At 30.7% G+C, this 19982-nt stretch overlaps 1 protein-coding gene and 1 pseudogene across 2 annotated transcripts; both read left to right on the forward strand.

Annotated features, from left to right (window-relative positions):
- The first annotated feature begins 2595 nt into the window (after positions 1-2595).
- On the forward strand, positions 2596-13663 carry LOC137815385 (uncharacterized). Its single transcript, XM_068618527.2, has 4 exons — positions 2596-2655; positions 3313-4673; positions 12087-12129; positions 13619-13663. The coding sequence occupies exons 1-4, from the start codon at positions 2596-2598 to the stop codon at positions 13661-13663; spliced, it is 1509 nt and encodes a 502-aa protein (XP_068474628.2).
- Positions 13664-15289: 1626 nt separating this feature from the next.
- On the forward strand, positions 15290-18061 carry LOC137813431 (bidirectional sugar transporter SWEET3-like; annotated as a pseudogene). The gene is made up of 6 exons (XR_016519313.1): positions 15290-15524; positions 15621-15657; positions 15748-15970; positions 17132-17293; positions 17410-17529; positions 17695-18061. The product of XR_016519313.1 is annotated as a bidirectional sugar transporter SWEET3-like (transcript).
- Positions 18062-19982: the final 1921 nt, after the last annotated feature.

Genomic DNA, 19982 nt, shown 5'->3' on the forward strand with positions numbered 1-19982 from the left:
GGGGTATCCCTTAACAGTATGCGTATTAACTATATTTTAATCTTAATTAAATTAATCCAATCTATACATTTTAAATGGAGTAATATTTGAAATGTATGATATATTTAATATCCTTTTAATATTTAAATAATTAATAAACTGATTAATTAAGTAGGAATCAATTTGGTTTAATAACAATTCTTTCCGACTTTATTATTTTGTGATATTTCTTCTATTTAAATATATTAATGCATCAAAATATGCATAAGGAGAAGAGAAAAAAAAAATGTGTTTGAGGAGAGAAAGTAATGAACACTTCCAGGGAATTTTACCAAAATGGTGTAGTTTTTTTTTAGATTTACATAAATGGGCATATTCAGAAAATGTTACAAGAATGGTCATTTTTTGGTCAAAGTTACCAATGGTGTAGGCAACATAAATTAAATTCATTAACCCCTTTATTTTTCTTTTTTTAATTAAAGTTTCCAACCTGATTGACAACTTCAGTTTAGATAAAATTGAATACTGGATTGACAACTTCAATGTATTTTATCTCAAATGAAATTTCCAATTCTGTTGGCAAGTTTATCTGATTTTTTTAAATAATTCATATTTTTTAAAATTAAAAGATGTATATAATAATAATTTAAAAATTATTTAAATTTACATGAAGTGAATAAAAATAAAAATATTAAGAAAATTTGTATTTTTATAGATAATTAATATTAAAAAATTAAACTAAATTTTGTTTTCAAAAAAACAAAGTTACCTAAAATTAAGTTGGATTTAAAATAGGTTGTGAAATAAATGTAAAATATTTAGTACTTTTTAAATATTATTAAAATTAAAAATATTTTTGTTGTTTTTAAAAATTTGAAATTATGTTTGTGAAATAACGTTTATAGTTGATAAAATTATAAATAAAAAGGGTAGCGTTTAAACAATATTTATAAAATGATATTATACATGATTAGAAAATAGAAATATAGGAAAAGTTGTCATCTATGAGAAGCTGTGCCACATGGTGGTCTTCTTCGTTGTCTTCGTGGTCGTCCTTGTGGCATGTCTTCTGGGTCTCAATAGTCTTTCATTACCTTCCTATACGTATTTAGTAACATGTTTCTCTTGGAGTCGCAATATAGACATATTCGCGGGAAGACGATGAGATGCCATAAAATTCTAATAAAATGATTCCTGAAAATACAACCAATTTTTAAAGTACCTTTATAGATAATTCCTATTAAAATGATATTATCAATAAACATTAATTTTCTTAAATTAAAGATAACGAAAAGATATTTATACATACTAATTAAAGAGTACTGAGTATAACATATTATAAAAATATTGATTGAAAGTAATATATTATGTCCAAACAATTAAAAATATAAGAAAAATAAAATAAAAATATATTTTTAGCAATTGTTTGTCAATATTTAATATCAATTAATTATATTAACTTGCTTTTTTTTATAAGTTGATAATAATTAAAATTTCATGTTTTAAAGGATCATTTTTAAATTTCTTTAACAGAGTATAAATATTAAATATTGTTTGTGTGTGGATAACTATTAAAATATAAGTATTCAAAGTGGTAAAATATAATTAAATTTAATGAAAAATTAATGGTTATCTTTATATTTTACCCTCTCAGTTTTCTTTAATTTTTTTTTGTTTTAACTCTCCAATAAAAGATTAACAGGTTTTGTTTCCTTTTGCTTTTGCACTTTCGTTTTTGGTCTATACTGAAGAAGAAACCGTGAACTGAATAGCCAATCAGTGTTCTTTCGCTAACAAACAACGCTGCATTTAATATTCCATGCAATTCTAACCTAACACTCATGATAAGTCTTCCGCGACTTCATTCACTTTTGTTCCCTCTCACCACAAACCATGACTATCACCACCTCCTTAACACTCTTCTTCTTCCTTTTACACTTCTCCGTACATCTCCAGGACGCACACTTATGATGTTACAGTATGGTTGATGTTTCAAAGGCTAGAACCAAAGTAAAGGGTAAAATATAACCTATATTACATGAAATTTTTTGTGATTTAATTCATTCAACCATATTATTTTCTGCGCATGGATAACATGTGGAGAATAGCATGGATAACTCTTTTGTCCATTGGCTCTTTCTCTGCTCCATCAGAGATTCTTATTCTATTCCTTATTATTTATAAAATACTCCTACTCATTGGCTATAATGAAGACATTGTATGAAAATAAAAAAAATGTTTGTTACTGTTTTTAGAACAAATTTCAAGTAGTTAACTTTGTTTACAAATTTAAAGATATTAGTACATTAGAACTAAATTATTATAACTAAATTCTTTTACATGTAATTTTCTCTCATATATATAGAACTAAATTTTAGTCAAAACTAAAATAAAATTTTCTTCTGGAATGAACAAGGATTCATGAGTAATGCCACCATGTAATACAAAAATATATACAGATCCATCCACAGAAAATACAAAAAAAAAATTATGATAGCTAAAATATACTGATAATCTTTGTTAGCATGTGCTTGCTACTACAATTAAATAAATAATTAAAATATTAGAGAGAACTTACCTTTGTAATTGAATGCCACCCTTAAGCACTTTGGAACAATGGCAAAGCTTGAGAGTGTTTTGCATAGGACACAGACTCTATTAAATAGAGTTGCTTGTGTGAGTTTCAAAAAATGAAAGTTTGAATTCAAACTTCATTTTCAAAAAGAATCTCTGTCATGAAAAAAGAATCTCTGCCATGAAAACTATAGTCATGACATAAAGTTGGACACAAAATAAAGTATTGCTTGGTGGTTCACGAAATTGCAAATGAAGTTGCCAATGGTGTGTGAGCTTTTTTCATTTGGTGCCTATACAAAGTTGTCAACCATGAAGACAACTTTTAATATAAGTTGCCAATGGTGAATGCAACTTCTTCCAAAGTTGTCAATGGTGAATGCAACTTCTTCCAAAGTTGTCAATGGTGAAGTCAACTTCTTTGTTATAAAATTAGAAAAAATAAAAATAAACCAAGTGTAGCGTGGAGTGATGGCTTTCTGTCACAATTACATGATGACTTGACTTATGAATAAAAATTATTGTACTCATACAGAACATTTGTTATATAATGGAACAACAATGCAACTCTCTAGCCTTGCATTCCTTCTTTGTTCTACACTTTTTCTTCTCTTAATTTCTACATCCAAGTTAAAATAATTGAGGACAAGGTTTGTGAGATATATTATTTTCTCCTTCTAGTATAAAGTTCAAAGAAAGTTGTAAAGGTAATGTAAATTTTCCGTAACATTCTTGTTTATCATTTTTTTTTAAATGCAGATGGACACGTGGAATGTCGGTGGAACGTCACTAAGCCAGCATGAAGAACCAATAATTACAAACATAGTGGATGACATAAGTGAAGATGGAGATAACTACGACTTTGATTTGGATGATGAAGATCAGTTCAACAGATTTTCACAATATATTTCGTCTGGCAATCAATCCAGACATAACATCGATTGCGAACTCAATGAACACATGTCTTTCATGTCAAAGGAGGCGACATTGAATGCCATAAAACGATACCACATAGACAACGATTACAAATTTGTTGTCGTGGAATCAAAGTCAGACAGATATGTGGCTCGGTGCATACATCATGATGTAGGGTGCGAATGGAGATTACGTGCATCTTTTAGTAAAATCCGAAATCAATGGGAGATAAAAAAAATTGATGCACAACATACTTGTTTGTCAACAAATCTTACGGCAGACCATGTTAATTTGGATTCAACCCATATTGCGTCCATGGTGCTGACTTCAGTCAAAGCAAACCCTTCCGTCCCAATTAAAAGCTTAATTGCAAAAAATCTGCATGGCTATACTATCACGTATAGAAAAGCTTGGTTGGGAAAACAGAAAGCTCTTGCTTTGGCATTTGGCGATTGGGAACAGTCCTACAATGATCTTCCTAGATGGTTGGAAGCAGTAAAAGAAAGCAATCCAGGGACAATTGTGCAGTATATTGCTTCTCCTTATATGGTTGATGGTGTTCAAGACAATTCTTATTACACGTTGGATCGGGTGTTTTGGTCTTTCAAGCCTTGTATCAATGGTTTCAATTTTTGCAAGCTCATTGTACAAGTTGATGGGACATTTCTAACTGGAAGATACCATGGAACATTGTTGACCGCAACCGCTCAAGATGGGAATCGAAACATATTTCCATTGGCGTTTGCGATTGTTGAAGGCGAGACTCGGGAGACTTTAATTTGGTTCTTCCAATTATTGCAACAATATGTGACACCTCAGCCGAATTTGTGCATGATTAATGATAGAGGAATCGGTATAATTTCAGCATTACAATCCGAAGAAGTTGGATGGGAAGGAGACGGCCTCGTTTCTGTGTATTGCATACGCCATATCACATCGAATTTCAACAAAAAATTCAAAAATGCTGAGCTGAAACGACAATTGATTAACATGGGTAATGACATTCCTTACCTTCTCTCACAGATAATTACGACCTTTTACCATTTAACTAATTTCATTTACTTCTTTATGACAACTTATGAGATGAAACAACCCATAGTACAGGCAAAGCTATCAGTTATGCGATCTGAGTTCAAGCAAGCATTTTCCTGGATAGATCGCATACCATTAGAGAAATGGACTCAAGCATATGATGGGGAAAAGAGGTATGGTCATATGACCACAAATCTAGCAGAATGCATTAGCTTCGTGCTTAAGGGAGCTCGTTCTTTGTCAATTTCCGCTTTGGTTAAGACAACTTTTGAAAAAACAAAAACATGGTTTGTTGAACGAGTCTTCAAAATAGACACCATGTTACGCGCAAGTCATTATTATTCAGAAGATATCACAACCTTACTTAGAAAAAATCAACAAGATTCATCTATGTGTTTTGTGGAAAGGTTTAATGCAGAAAATTCTGAATTTGATGTCCAAGAATTAGCCACCCTCCAACATGGTCGGCGACCTCAATCATATACAGTTAGATTAAATGATTGGTGGTGTGATTATGGCCACTTTCAAGCTCTTCGACTTCCTTGTCGTCATGTTATTATCGTTTGTTCCTCTTGTCATTTACAAATGACGACATTCATTGATCCAATTTACAACCTCCACACAATTAGAAAGGCATATCAAGTTGAATTCCACCCCGTTCGAAACGAGGATTATTGGTCTACTTATACCGGACCAAATTTCATACTAGAACCCCACATGCGACGTAAAAACTCGAGACGACCAATTACGACTCGTTTGCATAATGAAATAGATCAATCAATTCAGAACAAGACAAAAAAATGTTCTTACTGTCACAATGAAGGTCACAACAGAGGAAATTGTCCATTTAGACAGTAGAGTCATCCTTTGCAATGTTGTTCTCATCAAATATTTTAATATCATCTTCTTTTAATGACTTATATTGAATAATTTATTTTATTTTTAATACATTTATTTTACATAAATACATGTATATTATTACTTTTTACATATTATATAATTTATACTTTCATATATTATATAATCTAAAAATTTATACATAAATTATATCACATTTTTATAAGTGTATTTTTAACTTTAACAATATTTAAAAAATACTAAATATTTTTAATTTATCAAACAAATCATTTTTAATCCAATTTATTTAAAATTATTGTAAAAAATATTCATTTTAATTATTCAACTTTATATATCATTTTCTTATTTATAAAATAATTTTTTTAATTATATATTTTTATTTTTAAAAATATTAATTATCATTTGTTTAAGAAAAAATGAAGTGAACTTGACAATTGAATTGACAACTTTAATTGAGATAAAATACATTGAAGTTGTCAATCCAGTATTCAATTTTATTTAAACTGAAGTTGCCAATCCGGTTGAAATTTTAATTAAAAGAAAAAAAGTAGGAGGTTAAGGAATTTAATTTATATTGTCTACTCCATTGTCAACTTTGACAAAAAAATATCCATTCTTATAATATTTTCTGAATCTGCCCATTTATGTAAATTTAAAAAAACAACACCATTTTAGTAAAATTCTCGAAAAAAGCATACCCTTGTGGGGGACATGGGTATTGTTGAGTGCGTGCCCTTGAGGAAATAGAAATTTTCACTTGAAATAGCACTATTTGTGCTTTCTATTCTGCCAATAGTACATTTTACACAACATTTAATAAAGGTAGCAAGGTTTTATTTTTAGGTTACTATTGAGTTATTGGGAAGCCACGTGAGAAGAGAAAAAATTAAGGAAAAAATTATAAAAATAATTAATTGAAAAGAACTGTTTGAAGAAAAACTTAAAATTAATTTTTTAACAGTAATAATAATTAATTGTATTTAGTAGGCTCAATTCCCTATCTAGCATCATTTACATCTTTATTTCCCTATCTAGCACCCTTTTGTTTTTATTTCCCTATCTAGCATCCTTTTGTTTTTATTTCCCTATCTAGCACTCTTTTATTTTTTATTTCCCTATCTAGCACCATTTTAAAAATAAATAAATAAATAATAAATTATTATTTTTTTTAATAATTTTAATTTTGAATGCATTAAAAAATAAATATTTTTAATGTTTAAAATAATTAGAAATATAATTAATGAATAAATAAATGAATTTTTACAAAATAAAAATAAAAAAGTAATAAATTAAAAATGTTTAGTTTAAAATTATTATTTTTTAAATAAAGAAAATAAAAAATTAAACTTTACAACAACATAAAAGTTGAATCTATAAACATAAATTACTATTTATTTTGATTATTATTGATGATGTAATCATGTTAATTTCAAGTAAAAAATACAGGACATATTTATAAAAAAACCAAAGTCAATTAGTATTAATTAATAGTGGACACATAAATAATATTGAAGTGTTTACCTAAATGCAAAATTCTAAAAAAAACTAGTACAAATGTTACACTTAATGCTTAAAAATGAGAAGAAAAAAATGCAAAAATAAATAAGTCTAGAAAATAAAAACAACAACAATAAAATAAGTGTAACATTTGTAAAAAAAAATAATTTTAAACTAAATATTTTTAATTTATTACTTTTTTATTTTTATTTTGTAAAACTCATTTATTTATTCATTAATTATATTTATAATTATTTTAAACATTAAAAATATTTATTTTTTAATGTATTCAAAATTAAAATTATTAAAAAAATAATAATTTATTATTTATTTATTTATTTTTAAAATGGTGCTAGATAGGGAAATAAAAAATAAAAGAGTGCTAGATAGGGAAATAAAAACAAAAGGGTGCTAGATAGGGAAATAAAGATGTAAATGGTGCTAGATAGGGAATTAAGCCTATTTAGTAAGTGTGTAGGTTTTAATTATTTAGAGAAGTAAAAGTGAGATAAATAAATATTTAGAAACAGATATATTTTAAAAAGTACAAAAAAGCAATTTTTTTAAAGAATTAGAAGAAGGTAGAGGAATGTATACGATAGAATTTAATTGATTGAGTTAAAAAAATATTGATTTTAAAAAATAGTATATGTAATATATTAGTTTAGAGAAAAAGTAATTGTGTAGGTTTATTTTAAATGTAAAATTATAATGAGTAGGTGTTTATTTATGAACACAAAATGTTATTTAGGAACTGTTAAAAATTAAAAAAAAAATATACATGAATATGGATTAATTTTGATTAATTGAATAAAATGAATAGTTTATGTTATGTGTAATAATGTTTTCGAGACATATAGATATATGAAGAAATAAAAGTTGTATGTAATATTTAATTTTGAAGAAATATAGTTGTAAAAAAACAAAAAAAAAAAGCATGAATTTTTAAATTTTTCTTCATGACATTATATCAAAGAATACTACAATATATAAAGAAACAACTCTAACAACAAAGATTACATCAACAACACACATGCTACAAACATAACATCTACAACAACAATTATAACTAATCGTTAATCAATTACTTCACATTATTATAAGGGCAGACAAAAAATCCAAATTACAAAATCCAATCCATAATTATCCAAATTCATATTAGTTTTGATCCATTTAAATGGATTTATTTCAAATCCAAATCCATATTTTTGGATTTCAAATCCAATCCATTTAATTGGATATGGATTAGATATGGATTGGATACATTTTTGAATTATCCAAATTGTATTTTGGGTTGGATTTTGACTTGGCCCGATCCAGGTTGAGCCAAGACAATTCAGGAGCAGGTTGAGCAAAGTTAACCCAAGTCCACGTTGAGCCAAATGAGCCCGGGCCGATGTCAAGCCGAGCGAGCCCGGACTGATGACGAGCAAGCGGGTCCAAGCTGATGTCGAGCCGAGGGGGCCAGGGCCGACATCTACTCATTCGAGCTTGGGACAATGTTGAGTCGTGCGGGACGAGGCCGATGTCGAGTCGTGTGGGCCCGGGCCGATGTCTAATCGTGCAGGCTCGGGCTGGTGTTGAGCCGAGCGAATCCAAATCGATGTCAAAGCGAGCGGGTCTGGTCGATGTCGAGACGGTCGGGCCCGAACCGATGTCGAGGCAAGCGGGCCCGGGCCAATTTCGAGGCGAGCAGGACTGAACCGATTTTGAGGTGAGTGGGCATGGGCCGATGTCGAGCCGACCGGGCCCGGGCAGATGTCAATGCGACCGGGCTTGGGTCGTTGTCGAGTCGAGCGGGCCTGGGCCGATTTCGAGGTGAGCGGGCTCGGGCCGATGTCGAGCCGAGCGGGCTCAAGTTGATGTCGAGTCGAACGGGCCTGATCCGATGTCGAGACGAGCGGGCCCGGGCCGATGTCAAGCCGAGCGTGCCCGGGCCGATGACGAGCCGAGCGAGCCCGGGCCGAAGTCGAGTTTGACGAGCCCGGGCCGATGTCGAAGCGAGTAGGCCCGGTCGATGTCGAGACGATCGGGCTCCAACCCGATGTCGAGGCGAGCGGGCTCAAGCTGATGTCGAGCCGATGCCGAGTCAAACAGGCCCGAGCCGATGTCGAGCCGAACGGGCCCGGGCAGATGTCGATGCTACCGGGCCTGAGCCGTTGTCGAGTCGAGGGGGCCTGGGCCGATTTCGAGGCGAGCGGGCCTGGGCCGATGTTGAGCCTAGCAGGCTCAAGCTGATGTCGAGTCGAACGGGCCCGAGCCAATGTCGAGCCGAGCGGGCCCGGGCCGACGTCGAGCCGAGCGGGCCCGGGCCGATGTCGAGCCGAACGGGCCCAGGTTGATGTCGAGCCGAGCGGGCCCGGGCTGATGTCGAGTCGAGCGGGCCCGACCGATGTCGAGTCGAGCGGGCCCGACCGATGTCGAGCCGAGCGGGCCCGGCCGATGTCGAGCCGAGCGGGCCCGGCCGATATCGAGTCGAGCGGGCTCGGGCCGATGACGAGTCGAGCGGGCCCAGGCCGATGTCAAGCCGAGCGGGCCTGGGCCGATGTCTAGTCTGGCGGGCCCGGGCCGATGTCGAGTCGTTCGGCCCAGGCTGATGTCGAGTCGTTTGGGCCCAGGCCGATCTCGAGCCGAGCGAACCCAAATCGATGTCGAAGCGAGCGGGCCCGGTCGATGTTGAGACGATCGGGCCCCAACCGATGTCGAGGCGAGCGAGCCCGGGCCGATGTCAAGCCGAGCAGGCTCAAGCTGATGTCGATCCGAACAGGCCCGGGCCGATGTCGACGGACCCGAGCCAATGTCGAGTCGTTCGGGCCAAGGCCGATGTCAAGTCGTTCGGGCCCGAGCCGATGTATAGTCGTTCGGGCCGAGGCCGATGTCGAGTCGTCTGGGTCGGGGCCAATGTAGAGCCGAGTTGTTCTGCGTCCAGGTGAGTCGGCTTAGGCCCAGTTTGAGCCAAGTTAGTCTCTGTCCATATCAAAATGGATTTAATGTAATTGACAAAATGGATTTAATATAATTAATAAAGTGGATTTATTCTGGATTCAATCCACTTTAAATGGATTTTAAAAAAATCCACGTATATATTTGATCTAGTTAAAGTGGATATGGATTTTAAATCCAATCCATTTATTTGGATTTGGATTGGATCTAGATTGGATTTTGGAAAATCCAATCCATGCCCACCCCTAATTATTACTGCATCATGCTCCATAATTCACATCTGTTGGTTCCACCTTTATCAAATTCACAAATGTCACCAACTCATGTTCTACACATCTTCATCAATTGCAATAAAAATGAATTAGGAAGTTTCTATATAAGGTAGTAGTGACATATGATAAAAAAATATTTGTAACTTCTTGACCCTGAGTGCATAACACTTCATTCTCACTAATCCTCTTCATATGATTAAGCGTAACACCATTTGGGAACCTACAAAAATACACACATCCCATCCTCGTAATAACTCAAGCACATAAGGAATTGTGTGCATTAATTTCTTTAAAGTGAACTATTTTTACTACTATAAATTTCAAATTACACATTCTTCCACTCATCCAACTACACTATACTAGAAGCATTGAAGGTGGGATAGGATGTAACCTTGACATGCATCGGGTGGTTAGGGTGACTAAGGACACTTATCATCAGATAAACATGCACTCTAAAAGATATAACCTGTCAACTTTAATTGAAAAGTGTACCCAACAGAGGTGACTTTGGATGATGCGTTACCTTGATATGCATTGCCTGGTTGGGTGAATACTCTCGGTTTTGTTATATTTTTCTAGGTTAATTGTATTTCCTTAAGGTTTCTTTTGTTCTTATTTTCTATTTTTAGTTCAAATTTGTATTTTCTGTATAGAATTAGGATATTTATAAAAACATAACAAAAATCACATTATTTAGCTTATATTTTGCTTGAACTACCTAATATATGATTTGATCAATTATAGGAACATTTTTTGAACTAGACTTTGATCTTAGAAGCTTAAATGAAGACATTTATATTATGAACACTAGAAGAACCCGAGTGTAAAGAGCAAAAATATGCAAAATACACAATAAACAGTCAAAGGTCTTCGGTCAACTGACACTATATATATGGTCAACAAAACGCTTAAAGAAGTAGATGAAGTTAGTTAGTTACTTTTTTTGGCCCGATTTTTGTTAGAAATAAGACTCGTCCATATGTAAAGCATTGAAACTTTGTAAATAAAGCTTATCTGAAGAAGATAAGAGAGACACGACTTAGATAACAAGTAGATTAGACACTTGGGCGTGATGGGAAAGTAGTTTAGTTTCAATTTTTATCACGTACCTTCTTAGGTTTCTTAAGAAAAAAAACCAAGCATCTACATTTTCACCTTCAATAGTAGCAAATGCAATAGGGACTATGTTGTTCCTCCTGTCTTGTGAAATTGCCATTAGTAGGGTGGCTCTATATATGCCATACATGAATGTGCCATCTACTCGGACTAGTGTGTTGCTAAAGTGGATGAATTTGATGTGATCAAAGCTCAACCTTGAAGACTACAAAGTATATTTCTCATTTTTACTATATTAGACTGTAATTTGTTGTTTGTTTTAGCATCACGTATATCTTTATTGTAAGGTTACCTATTTGATAACCATTTTAATTTAATGGTTATTGGTAATTTGGGAATTTCTTTTTATGCATTGGATCATAGAATGGGTACTAGTTTTAAACTGACACATAATTCCTCGATTTTTTGGTTTTATCTTGTTTTTGTAAATTTATTTTTACAAATTATATTAGCTTATAAAACAAGTTAGTTGATTAATCAATTTTTAAATAAAGCCTCTTTATCTTTCATGCGAAGCTTGAGTAGTTTAGGTACCTTTTAGTCTAAATACAACATACCTAGTACTGAATTTTTTTGTTGTATAAGAGTTTGACACCTTTTTGTGCTAGTTATTTATTGAGTCTTCATTGCTCAGAAAAATAAAAAGTTGTCTACATCTAGCCGGTTAACAGAGTTTCAGATTAAAAAATTGGGAATCAATAAATGAAAACAATAAAAAAAAATTAAAGCTCTAAAACTGAAGTTGAAATGTAAAGGGTATTGTAGAGGAAATGTTGCAATATATTGGTGTATGGAATACTTGTGTTTAAGTAGATTTGATGATTATGTAACATTTAATCATTCTTGTTATATGAAAGTCAATGTTGTTATATGACTTTATGGTATTGATTTCTGGTGCAGAGGGGAGTGTGTCATTTACATGGCCTTTTTAGGAACTGATCAAGTAAGTATACCCATTGGCTCCATGTATCTCTACACCATCAGAGCCTTGAATAAATGATCAGTTCAATAACATTCATTAACTTTGTCTCGTTATCCTATTCATTCATATGAAGCTTTTAGTAACACTATCTTTTGATCCTTTATTACATTTATGGAAGATGCTATTGTGATGAGAATGTATCTAAACTACTACCTAACTTTCTAACTTTCTTCCTTATAGAGACATATTTTTATTTTCTCTTAAGTAAAACATCTATAATTTATTCTATATTCTAAATAGTTTAATTCGTATGTTGTTGTTACTGTAATTTTTTTTGAAAAAAAAAAACAGCATCCGGTTGGAACTCTTGCTAATACAGGAATTCCTATTGGATGACTTCATAAAAATTAAATTATTTAAGTTTCATATATTCATGTGAATGTAGCTATCTATTTTGTGTAGGCTACTTTTTATATTTTTTTCAAATTCTTCGTGTTTTTATTGATGTTAGCTAGGGGAAGTAAATAAAAGTAAGAGTGGTTAAAGAAATTAGGATTGATTTACTACTGACATTTTAATGGCCTTTTTAGAAATCATCTTTTCACATGTTCAACTATATTTTATCTCAATCTTTGTACGTGTGATTTATTTATAGGTACACTATAGAGTATATCCAAATAATGTATTGCTTCCTTTTAAGGTGAAGATAGTTTAAAGTGGAGCTTTATTAACTACTGAAAGAGGTAAATTGTGTGATTAACAAACTTAACTCATTTATCATTTTAAATATTCAAAGCATGTTTACTATTTTGTTTATTTAATGGTTAAAATTGTGCTGGAAATATTTGGATTCATGGAACTAGAATTTTTTTTGTTTTTACTAATCCTTATTGTAAATTTAGTGCATCACCTCTAGAAAAGTATATTTTAATAATGATTTTACCTTAATTAAATTATATTAGTTTTTAGAATTTGACTCAATTCAATCAGTAATAATTATATTTAATTATTGCAATAATAGAGTTAGTATGATATATGACAGGTATTGCAAGTCTACTCTACCAATTCATTTATTTGTTTCTATCTTCACTCACCAACACACATACTAGCTATTCCTCCAAGAATTCCAGTTGCTAACTCCAAGTCAAGTTTTGTAACTTTAACTTGTGATTAACTCATTAAATTGGAAGAGAACAAGTATTTATTTTCTTTTATTCTTATTATTGTTCAAATTTATTAATTATTTTTTAGACACTTACAATATATGATAATTTTGTATCTATTAGATTAAAGATGGTGGACAAAGAGTGGACTAAATTTTCAAAATTTAGTAAAAAGTATATTAATGGTGTTGATTAAGACACCAGTAAATTGTCTAGTGTTACATCAAAGTTTAATGGATTTTATTAAGACATGTTATTGATTATTTATACAATTATATTTTGGTAGTTGCTATATTTAGTTTATTTGAATTAGATTTAATTAGTATATATTTATGTCTTTTTTGCAGCTTGATGGCAATGAAAACTATGAAGACAATATTGAAGAAGAATAAACTTATTGATATGTAGTAAAAAAACAATACATTATGTTTTTTTTAACTAAGTTTGTAGTTTTAATTTTGAAGACATGATCGTTATTATTATACTTTAAGAGAAATTTTTTGATTATGTAGTTTGAACACATCTATTAAAATATGTGAGATTTCTTATTAAGTCACTTCTATTTCAATATATATTATCCTTCAATACTTACTTTCTAGCGAGTATTTGTTAGACTTATCAGAACATCCGATATAGTACCATTATCAGACGACCCATAATGGCGTTGACTCATTGTAAGTTTCCTTCTTGTTCTTGATAGAGACAGATAAATTATATGATAAGATCTTTATCTCTCTATTCCAAAGTTTAAATTGATATAGAAGCTGTTCTTTTTCTGGTGAATTTTCATCCATTATTTGGTGAATATTAGAAGTTATTCTGCACATAAAAATCTGAGTTAGTATCAACGTGGCAAATTCACCCGTGTGCCAAATAAATGGGTTTTAGTATCAACGTCAAGTCTAGATTTTGTTCTTCTAACATAAACAGTAGTCGTTATTTTATTTGGAGATAGGAACATATTCTATGTTCTCAGTAGAATCATAGTAGGTTCAAAACACCCTGTGTGCTGCTGCATAGCCATCCATGGACCTCACCCAAAGTTACTTATTTATAAATCACTACTATCTTCTTCTTCTTTTTTTCATTCCTTAAAATCTACCATATATATTTTAATCTTTGTTACAGTTGCCAATTACTTATATGTATAATAAACTCAAAGCTACGTCTTTGTTAAAATCTTTTACCATATTATTGACATAAAATATTTAGATTAATTACTATAGGAAAATTTGACTTAATATTTTTAACTACATTTTTTTATCCATCTTTATATCCATTGTAGAATATGTAACCCAAACTATACCAATTTAAAAACTATTATATAAATTTTTATTAATAATAAAAACTACTTTACATATTAATATTTTTTTAATTTAATAAATAATATTTAACTTAATTATGACTAATTATTTTTTCTTTCTCTAGTTAGTAGTAAATGATTTTTTATGGTGTTTGATCTCCTTGTTAGATGGGTAAATTAGATAACCTCTCTCACGTACCAAACCTATATACTCTTTCTTTTTATCTCCTCTATTTATCATGTAGACTTAGTTGTCAACAAATCATTTTGCTAATAATTATAAACTTCTTGACTATAATCACAAATGCAAATCTGATTGTTATTATTTCCTTTTCTATTTGATGTTCACATTATGTTGGTTTAGTTAATAACTACACATAGTAAATTCTGAACCAGTCATCCACAGTGATCTTATATTCCTTGGCATGCTAATAAATTCTCATTCATATCCTTACAAGATGTAAGTCACATAACACTTCATTGAGTAACATTTCTTTGACACATCATTGGTGTTGTGAATGCCTTACCAAACTTCACCAAACTTTACCAAAAGAAAAACCAGAAATGACACAGTAAATTTGGATAAAAAAAGTGGATGCTACAAATCAAGAGCACTCAACTGGTAGCAAATTGTAACCAGACAATACTGTAATATTAGTCCTTAAAAGGAAAAACAAGTGGAGAGAAAATATTCTCAATCTGAACAAAGTTTTGCATCCACAAAAGCAGCAGACAACACTTCCTCTCTCTATCTGTTTTTTTAATTTTTCTTTATCTTCTGTTTTCGTGTTCTTATTTTTACTGTAATGTTTTAACCACCACTTGGCGTTGAACAGTGTCAGAAAAAGCCTTATAAATAGGCATTCAGTTGCACACATAAACTTCATCTCATTTTCATTAGGGTCAAGAACTAAACATGGCAGTAACCCTTGTGGTTGTTGCTGTTCTTGGTACTTCTTTTGTTTATTCATTCCTTAGCCTCTTAGGATCATTTGACTCTAAGTTTTAGCAGAAAATAATGACCATTTTTGGGGTGTTTCTTGCAGGGAATATTGCCTCAATGTCTCTTTACGCTGCACCAACGTATGTTGTGTTCCTCCACTCGATAACACTATTTCACCTTCTCATTTTGTCATCATGAAGCATTGGCCAACCATGGTTTTACTTGTGTAGGGTTACCTTCAAAAGGGTCATAAGGAAGAAAAGCACAGAGGAGTTTTCATGCATTCCTTACATCATAGCCCTGATGAACAGTCTCCTTTACACTTGGTATGGATTGCCGATCATAAGCAACAAGTGGGAAAATTTTCCTCTGGTCACAGTTAATGGAGTTGGGGTTCTCTTTGAACTATCTTATATTCTCATCTATTTCTGGTTTTCTTCACCTAAAGCAAAGGCAAGTTTATTCATTATTTTCTGCATGTATAAAACATCTTTTCAAGTCCTAAAAGCTTATGTAAAATTCAGCATTCAAGCAAAATCATCAACAATAAATTCCGCAAACAAATTTAAAAGATTAAGATATCAACTTTAAGATCTTTCTGTAATAACAGGTGTCAAACACTAGAGGAGCTCACCTAACTTACGTAGAAATGAGTTATATAAAAGCAAAAAGATTCACAAATTTATTATGTTTAAAGTTTGGAATTAAAGATAGTGTTACAAAATTTTAAATTAAAAGTGGTAATATAGATTTAGTCATGTCAAATCTGTCTCATTTTCTCACCTCAATCAATCTAACATGTACAGAGTTTTCATTATATTAACTTATTTAAAAAAAGAAGGAATGGCCAAAAACATTAACTCTAGTGACAAACTTGCAAAAAAATCTTATACCATCAAAATACATGAAATAAAAACTAGATAACAGCATCACGTGACTTCAAAAGGTTCTTTTTACTGTGTATTATGTGCAATTTTTTTTTCAAGGTTTAATTTTTGGAAATTACAAATTACGGGTTAATCCTTTTGACACCATTTCTCACATGTAAAAGTTACATGATTTCGGTATAATTTTTTTAAATGAAAATCTTGTTATAGTAGTACAATTTTATATTGATATTTCAGAAATTGTACACGATTTCTTTAATAAAATCGTGTTGTTGTGATAATTAATTTTATTATAAAGTGAACTTTAAACTTAATTCAATTTTACAAAATTGATTCTTGGAACGAGGTTTGCACTCACTTATATACATTGAAAAGTCCTAATCTTTAGTCGATGTGGGATCTCCAACACACTCCCAATGTCAAAAGTGACAATTCATGCGTGGGACAACATATTATGAGTGGTTCGATAACGGTCTGATAGCGGTGGCACAATAGGTCCAACAAATACTCGCTAGGATAGACTTTAAATAACTTTGATACCATATTTACAAAGTAAACTTTAAATCTAATTCAATCTCATAAAACCGGCTCATGTAATAAGGTTTATATATATATAAAAGTCATAATCTCTGATCTAGTGGATATCCAACAAATTTGTAATTTTCAAAAAAATCAGTCTCATTTTTAGGTAGGTATATTGTTTGCTGAAACACATGAAAGTTTACAGGTGAAGGTGGCCATGACAGCAGCAGCAGTTCTTACAGTGGTGGGTGTTATTGGCATTGTATCAACTTTTGGCATCCCAGATCACCGTCACCGAAAGCTTCTGGTGGGTAGCATAAGCTTGGGGGTCTCAATAGCACTCTATGCATCACCTTTGGTTGCAATGGTGAGCCATAGTTGGATTAAAAGGAAACAGAGAATAGCAAAACCAAAAAAGAGGAACAGAGTGGTTCCATCATAAAAGAAAAAGAGATAATTTTGTTCTGTTCATATTAATTGCAGAAGAAAGTGATAGAAACGAAGAGTGTGGAATTCATGCCACTACCTTTGTCTTTGAGCTCCTTGTTTGCCTGTCTAATGTGGATGACTTATGGACTTCTCATTCGCGATATTTTCGTTGCGGTATGTAACATACTTGCTGTTTTTCTTCCAAAATACATTGTAAAATAGTAACATTAAATAATGGTTGAATTAACGAAAAAAATATTCTAACATGGGATAATAAGTTATTTTAATTTTAGAAAGAGTTTTAATAGTTGTGCAATAAAAAGAGTGGTTTTGTAACAGGGGCCAAATGTGGTTGGAACTCCCTTGGGCATCCTCCAGCTGGTTCTCTACTGCAAATACTGGAAGAGGAGACCCACGGAAGAGCCCAACAAGCAAAACGAGCACCACGAAAAGCTGGACTTGGAAATCGGACATGATAAGAACCTCAATGTTCCTAACTGAATTTCGATATACTAAAAAAGAAATGATAACTCTTAATATTATTAATTTAGATATAAATATATATAATAAAAGATAAATTTATAATTAAATGATATAAAAAAGTATTAAAATAATAATATTGAGATTATAATGTAATTGTATAAAAAAAATAGACTTGTCAATATATCATTACCATTAATAAAATTACCTATCATCATTTTATGTCTCTTCTTATACCGATTCAACTTCTTCTAGGATTCGAGCTTTTATGTTCTTTGATCTACAGAAAAAAAAAAAAAAAACAGTTCATGTATTTGGCAGTTGATGTATTCACCACACAAATTTAAGTCATAGTGTGCTAGTGCAAGTTATATGTTTAGGGTTTATATAAAAGCTTTATATTTCACCAACAAAGCAACTAAAAGTATAATACCTATATAAATATGTAATTAAAATGTAATACCTATATAAATATGTAATTAAAATTTAAAAGATAAATATATTTTTCATACTATAATATGAAATTAATTTTTATCTCTAATCTAAACTTTAAACCTCTCTTATAAATGAATTTGTAATAATTTAACGAATCATTATCAATATTTTTTTTACGTAATAAATTTTTATCATAAATTATATCATAATATTATAACATAAATGTCAACAATAAATTAATATTAAATATTTTAACTTTTTAATTCACATTAAAAATTCATTTATCACCCGAAATTCTAAAATTTCTATTAGAAACGAAAATCAATAATGAAATTAAAAAAACATATTTAACTCAAATTTAAAATAACTCATAATATGTCGTTATTAATTAATGATAAATGAACTATAATATATATCTTAATTTTTTAATTTACCTAATAAAATATATTTTTGTAAAAAGATAATTAAAAGTAATAATTTCAAAATAATGTGAACTGTTGATGGATACGTGAATTTACAATAATAGTTTACCGAATGTAATCAAATATTTAACTGAATTAATTATCTATGATGAATTTAAGTAGATTAACAATTACATCATTGTTGACCTAATAAACTGCACTGAATTAATTACATTAAATTAGCATTTAGTGGTATTAGAATAGTGAATGAAACTATATAATAATCTCACAAAAAAAGTATGAATAAGATAGTCACTAACTACTACTTCAACTTTACTCTAATGAATAAAGATATGTGAATGAACTAATAAGTTGAATTTTACTCAATGAAATGAATAAAATCAATCTATAGTTAGGGAACAAATTTGTCATAAAATAATGACAGAATTTATGAAGGAAAAAAAGTTGTTAAAAATGTGAGAGATTTTTTTTTTTCACATACAATCGCAAAATATATTGCAATATAAATTTAAAATATTTAGTAAAAAATAAAAATCAATATTTTAATTTTTTGGGATAAATAAATCATGTGATATTTAGAATGAAACTGTCTGTTTAGTTTTAAAATAATGAAAATCCAAGTTTTTAATATTATAGTTCAATGATAACATAACGTATAATTTACTAATAAGTTGGTCTTTAAAATTATATTTTAACAACAAAATACTCTCACCAGACTTAATTATAGATGTAATACTAACACTTGATTAGGTTATAAATATATAACACTATTGAAAAATGAATTTCACTCTCTTCAGTTTAATATTTATATATATTTTTATGATTCATAAATGATTTGAAATAATTGAGGTTTTTTTAATACAAAAGAGGACAATAATTATCATTCAGCATACCTACTGTTACAAAATACTATGAATGCGAACCAAAGAATATATTGAGATCAGAAAAACAATGTTGATGGAAGAAGATATAGAAAATATGAATATATTATATTTACATAACCAAAGAATTTATACAAATAAGTAAAATATTATTTATTGAAAAAAGAAAATTTTCTTATCATTTTCTCCTTTTTATTTAATTTTTTTGTTTTTTTTTCTTTATAATTACACTAAAGAAAGTGATCAAATAATATATTCTCTTTATACAATGGTATACATAGAAATTATTATTACAGTTATCATTATTAACATGTTTATCACTTTTTATAAATATGATAAATACTATTATGATTATTATTATTATGCTGCTAGTTATTATATTATATATTATCATAATTATTATAATTAT

Source organism: Phaseolus vulgaris, chromosome 1 (assembly GCF_051622355.1).
Source record: "Phaseolus vulgaris cultivar YP4 chromosome 1, ASM5162235v1, whole genome shotgun sequence".
NCBI classification, from domain to species: domain Eukaryota; kingdom Viridiplantae; phylum Streptophyta; class Magnoliopsida; order Fabales; family Fabaceae; genus Phaseolus; species Phaseolus vulgaris.